Here is a 5922-nt window from a genome sequence, read left to right as displayed (position 1 = left end):
GCCTTTAAACCTGCTCTCTCTGCCTTTTCACTGCACAGCCCTCCTCTTTAGCCTTGTTAGCAACCTCCAGGTAAGCTAAATAATAGCCTAATGTATATGTATATGATACTGTGGGGATCGTGGTGCTATTAAGTAGGCCGATGATTGTGTTCAGCAGGGGGGTGAAGTTTGATAGTTATGATGTTGGTGTAATGGTGATGCAGTGTTGAGTGTGTGAGTATGTGTTGTCGAGCAGGAGTCGGGTTTGAAGGTGAACCAGCCAGCATCGTTCGCCGTCAGCCTGAACGGGGCGAAGGGTGTGATCGATGCAAAGGTCCACAGCCCGTCTGGAGCTCTGGAGGAATGCTGCGTCACTGAGATCGACCAAGGTAACCACGGTGATGGCATCCAATAGGGCTGCTCGATATGAGGAAAATATGAAATAACGTTGTTGAAAATTGCAATAACGATATATTAAAGTGTACTCAGTTTTTGCTGCTTTCAGTATTCTGGTCAAATACAACATGTTAAATATAAAATGCAGCCCTAAAAAAAGAATGACATTATGAAGTGCACTTTTCTACTGATATTTCTTTCAACTAACACAAAGAATCTCTAAGTGTCTTTACGCGATATGTAGCAGCCTTTGACAATGTGTTTAGTCGCCAGTTGATATCGCAATGACCATAGAAAAGCCATATATTGTGCAACCCTAGTATCCACACTTACCTTTATCTTGCACCCAGCGCAAAGCCCGACTCAAGTGTCTTTGCTAGTTTAAGACCGACGCAGTTGACAATTTAGCATCCAGCGCCCACGTCATTTAGATGCACCTGCGCCCATTGGTGTGCTGGTCTTACGATGAGGTGTGTTCAGGTGAATTCTTGGCGTATTGCTATCTTTTTTATTATTAGTACTTTATTGTAGTACTTTTCTTAGTGTCAAGTGCAAAAAGCATTAGCTTACATTCTTTACCGTACTACTCTTGAGGCAGCAGAGAGTGATCGTGCCATTGACCAAGAAAATCCTGGTCTAAAGTCAATAACGCAGCATCTCATTGTTATTTTTAACCCCTGCTTCACCTCGTGGAGTTTTCCGGACATAGGCCCAATGCTCGTGCCATATACTGTATGAGCTGGTCACGCACTTTCACTTCACGCGGGAGCAGATCAGTTTCTTCACCTGAACATCTCTCCTTCCTGCTTAGCAAATCCTCCATCATCATAGCAATGCACCAAGGTCCAACCGCGCCTGGCTTTTAAAGGGAATGGGAGATGACACTCTGATTTATTTCACGTCACACCCAAAACACACTGATGATTAATGAAGACACTTAGTACAACCCTTTCGAACCATGCAACCGGCCACGGACCCTTTTTTTCTGCCATTAAACTAGCAACGGTGGATTCGTACACACCCTAAACGCACCTGCATCAGGTGCTTCACGCCGTGCGCTTAGACCGTTAAAATAGGGCCTTTAGCCTGCTCACACCGGAATGATGTCGCAACATGATCTTGTTGCTGGAAATCTAAAAACATTTTCATGTTCCTTACCTTTCCTCGCCTTTCTTTGTCTAGATAAGTACGCAGTCCGGTTCATCCCCAGAGAGAACGGCCTCTATCTAATTGATGTGAAGTTCAATGGAAGTCACATCCCTGGTAGTCCATTTAAGATCCGAGTAGGAGAAACGGGCCAGGCCGGGGACCCTGGGATGGTGTCGGCCTACGGAGCAGGACTGGAGGGAGGCACCACAGGTAACACACTGCCCCTCTACACAACACAACCGGACAAAATGAAACGGGATGGAAGTGAACTTCCACATTTCAGCATACCACTCTATAGTTTTCCCTGTTTGTGGAAGACTTATGTGCTTGTATTTGGCGGGTGGGGGTTTTGGGGTCCAGCCTCAGGGAAAAATCATGATTTTCAATCAAAGAAACGCCATTTCACATCATTTTGGACAGTTATTTAGCCATATTTATTCTATTCAATTTTATTTCATTTTTAGTGTCAAATCATCAGGAGTTATCTCAGGACACTTTACAGATAGAGCAGGTATAGGCCCCCCACCATCCCCCACTCCCACAAGAACAAGCATTCGGTGCAATAGTGGAGAGAAAAAGATTATTTTAAACGGGCAAAAACCTCGGACAGAACCAGACTCTTGGTGGGCGGCCATCTGCCGGTTAGGACACAAGAGACACAGATATAGAGAAATATGCTTTATAATAATTATAGCAGTTGGTATGATGAGCAGTGCCAGTTATAGTAACAACAAATATAATATAACTATGACTACAAATAATAGTTATAACAGTGCAGGGCGTCATGCAGACAGGCAATGCACACAGATGGAAAGAGATGTGAAAACAGATATCTGTGTCTAAAAAATTAAAAGCAAGAGCAAAATATAATAAATTAAAACTACTCAAAAAGCTTAAAAACAACTTAACTCTAAATCAGTCCACTGGGCACAAACTATAGCCATGAGATCTGAGAAAATTCATTTAATTACATTCCTTCAGGTAGCGGCTCCCCAAAACGGCTTGGGTGCTGCGCCTAAGCCTTATCATGTGAAGGAGAACGCCGCAGTCTCTTTTCTGGTCTCACTAAACATTTTGTCCCCATCCTCAACTCAGTCCTTCCTGTTCCGTCTTGTTTGTATTTTTGCCTCCAGGAAGTGCATGTGAATTTGTGGTGAACACAAGCAAGGCGGGCCCTGGAGCTTTGGCTGTGACCATCGACGGGCCCTCCAAGGTGAAGATGGACTGTGTGGAGTGCCCCGAGGGCTACAGGGTCACATACACCCCAATGGCTCCTGGCAACTATCTCATTTCCATCAAATATGGCGGTCCTTACCACATCGGCGGAAGCCCCTTCAAAGCCAAGATCACTGGTGAGGAAGATCTTATTTTTTTATATACAGAAATACACACATTAGGCAAGCCCGATGGAAGGACTTACATTTCAAAAAATGCAATACAAAAGGAAAAGATTAAAAACTGAATGTTAAGACCCCGTTGTCTCCATCTTCCAGGTTCCAAGCTAGTGTCCAGCCACAGTATGCACGAAACTTCCTCTGTCATGGTTGACCCTGTGACCCGGGCCATCAGCTGCTCTCAGCAGGGTGCTCCCAGCCAATCAGATGCCAGCAAGGTCGTCGCCAAGGGGCTGGGCCTCACCAAGGGCTTCGTGGGTCAGAAAAACAACTTCAGTGTTGACTGCAGCAAAGCAGGTGTGTATGATTGTGATGTGAAGGGCATTTTTGTGCTTTTTTTTTAAAGAAATATGTCTCTAAACAATCGTACAGTGTATGGAATAATAATAATATTACATGTTCAAATTCTGAGCATGCAAAGGGACATTTTGAGAGCAGAAAAGAGGTCTCTGGAAATTCCACCAGATGTCCCTCTTTTCGGTCGGATGTCCATCACCTTCCGCTTTCTTTGTGTTGAAATTTAACAAACTAAAAGTGCTGTAAAAACTGTGTAGTAATCAAGACCACCTAAACCGAGACCTAGCCATCACCAAGACCAGAGTGTATTGAGACCGAGTCTGACCACGGCTTTTTGGGGGGTGGGACGTAGAAAAAAACAATACCATGACTTTGAGGGGGTGAGAACTAGAAAAGGCCGAGACTTTGATGGGGTGAGACTTAGAAAATACCAATACCAAGGTTTTAGGGGGTGAGACCTAGAAAAGGCTTTTACGTCCAATCACAGTAATGACGACACATAAATCAGACGATACACAGGCAGTTTAGTGATATCTCTGCGTTTGTGGTCTTAAAATAAAGTCCTCTTTACCCAAGATACCCTGATACCCCGTTTACACTTACTTGGGTATTCTGAGAAACACCGACTTTTTTGTTCGTTTGTGCCCTTTGTTTACACATAAACGGAGAATTTGCATCTGAAAATGAGACGTTGTTAAAACTGGAGATTTTGGAAATCTTCGTTTGCACGTTTTAATGTAAATGTATACATGACGTATACACATTGCGAAAGGCTTCAACATATCGCGACACAAAACAGATTTATTTTTTTAAGTGGTGCCTTTAATTTAATGTAATGTTCAATTTGTCCATAAAAGAACGTTAAAAATGATTTCACTTTTTTCTTTGTTTTAAACTCAAACAAGCAATTTGTTGTATTGTAGAAGAATACTGAAAGCCACAGAAAGGCAGAACTGCGCACATTGTAATATCTGTTTATGTATCGTGAGTGATATCGTTATCGCGATATAGAACATTATCGCACATTTTCCACATATCGTGCAGCCCTACATTCAATTTTTCTGCAAAAAAAGTGAAACTAAAACTACCAAAACACTCTGAAAAGTAATTCAAACTAAACTAAAATGAAATTAGAACTAATTGAAAATTCTAAATTATAACAACTTTGCTAAGAATATATTGATGTGGATACTCACCTGTTGCATGTCTGTCCCCAGGTCGTAACATGCTCCTGGTTGGCGTGGATGGTCCCAAGGTCCCCTGCGAGGAGATCCTAGTGAAACATATGGGCAACCGCATGTACAACGTCAGCTACCAGCTGAAAGAGAAGGGAGAATACATCCTGGTGGTGAAGTGGGGGGACGAACACATCCCTGGCAGCCCGTACCACATTACTGTCTAACAGCCCAGCGCCACAATCAGCCAATATACCACTGTTCAATACAACTGAAATCCTATCCAGAGTCTAACCGATGATTGTTTACAAGTCCAAGTTGCTCCCATGTTAAAAAATTTTTTGTTTGCGTCCGATTTTGTAACTATTTAACCAACTAGGAAAACTGTCACATCAGTGTTTACACTTTCAGACAAGTGAATATACTAAAAAGCAACATCATTCACTGTAACCCAGTCCAGAATCTCCCAAAGATGAATGCATGGAGATATATATACGGTATTCTTCTCTTTCTGGATAGTCGCTCCATTCCTTGTTTTATTCTTCTGCTAATCATCAACAATCTAGGGAAGAAAAAGATGCACCTTTTTTTTTAATTATTATGGTAGGCCAGACAATTGTGCTTCACATTTTCCGTCATGCACATAAGTGGACATTGTCTGAACTAGTGTACAGTGATAGGATAGCTTAGTGTAGCGTAGCAGCAGTTGATTTTGGCCCCACTGAGCACAGCATTGGATGGAAGGTTACTGTTTACACTGGAGGAGCTACATACTTAACATACAATAATGATGGAGTCCGTTTTATATGACCAGTCACAGGACATGAACCAAAGAGTGTCACGAGCAATGTGCCTTTTGGAGCAATGGGTTTATATGTCCCACCACACACTTTGATGTAAGATCTTTAATTGTCAGTGTACTAAAAGTCTTAAGAACGGCTCGTCTGTTACTTATAACTACGAATGCACGGCACTGTTCCAGTCCGCTTCAGCATGTGGTTTTCCTGATGCTTTTTAACCAACCCAGTTGTTTTACCTGCTGCTAGTGTGATCCAGTTTTAGGCACTGCTGTTCTTAAAGCCGTATTAGAATATGGGAATGATTCCAGAAGATTAATGATGAGGCCACATACTGTGTGAACAGGCAGGAAAAAGACACATTTCACAGTAGCTTCCTCGTGGTTTGTCACACGTGCTCTTTCAACACCGCTGCTGGGAAACTAACGCTTTTGTGTGCGTGTTTTTAATGTGATCTGCATATTCATTAGGTTGTAAAACTCTTGACACGGAAAGAGTAACATCAACATTACATGCGACGTGTTTGTTGCGGTTCACCTTTAAATATGGAGCTTTTTTCATATCGATTAAAAAGGTTTAAAAAGGGAAGTTTGTAAAGTCGTGACTTGTTGACTGAAGGGCTGAAGATGACGATGGGGTTTGTCACGTCCTAAAAACATGATGACCAAAAAAGCAAAAGCGAACAGAAGAGTGCTTTGTTTTTTGCTCAGTGTTTGTATCTCACCCCCCCCCCCC

At 42.5% G+C, this 5922-nt stretch overlaps 1 protein-coding gene and 1 long non-coding RNA gene across 5 annotated transcripts in view; one reads left to right on the top strand and one right to left on the bottom strand.

The window, feature by feature from the left end:
- The window catches only part of LOC116693235 (uncharacterized), a 318-nt gene extending 82 nt beyond the window's left edge, over window positions 1–236 (bottom strand). Inside the window, exon 1 of the long non-coding RNA XR_004332872.1 lies at window positions 11–236. This is a non-coding gene — a long non-coding RNA (uncharacterized LOC116693235). The remainder of the gene's footprint in view (window positions 1–10) is intronic.
- Window positions 1–5859, top strand: part of flna (filamin A, alpha (actin binding protein 280)) — a 65655-nt gene extending 59796 nt beyond the window's left edge. For all 4 annotated transcript variants that reach the window (XM_032522003.1, XM_032522001.1, XM_032522002.1 and 1 more), the window contains 5 exons: window positions 236–368; window positions 1558–1734; window positions 2658–2876; window positions 3018–3215; window positions 4433–5859. In XM_032522003.1, the coding sequence (XP_032377894.1) occupies window positions 236–368; window positions 1558–1734; window positions 2658–2876; window positions 3018–3215; window positions 4433–4617 (912 nt within the window). In that variant the 3' untranslated portion in view covers window positions 4618–5859. The remainder of the gene's footprint in view (window positions 1–235; window positions 369–1557; window positions 1735–2657; window positions 2877–3017; window positions 3216–4432) is intronic.
- Window positions 5860–5922: the final 63 nt, after the last annotated feature.

Source organism: Etheostoma spectabile, chromosome 7 (genome assembly GCF_008692095.1).
Source record: "Etheostoma spectabile isolate EspeVRDwgs_2016 chromosome 7, UIUC_Espe_1.0, whole genome shotgun sequence".
In the NCBI taxonomy this organism is placed as follows: Eukaryota; Metazoa; Chordata; class Actinopteri; order Perciformes; family Percidae; genus Etheostoma; species Etheostoma spectabile.
Note: the sequence above shows the minus strand (reverse complement) of the source record. Positions and strands in the feature narration are given on the sequence as shown.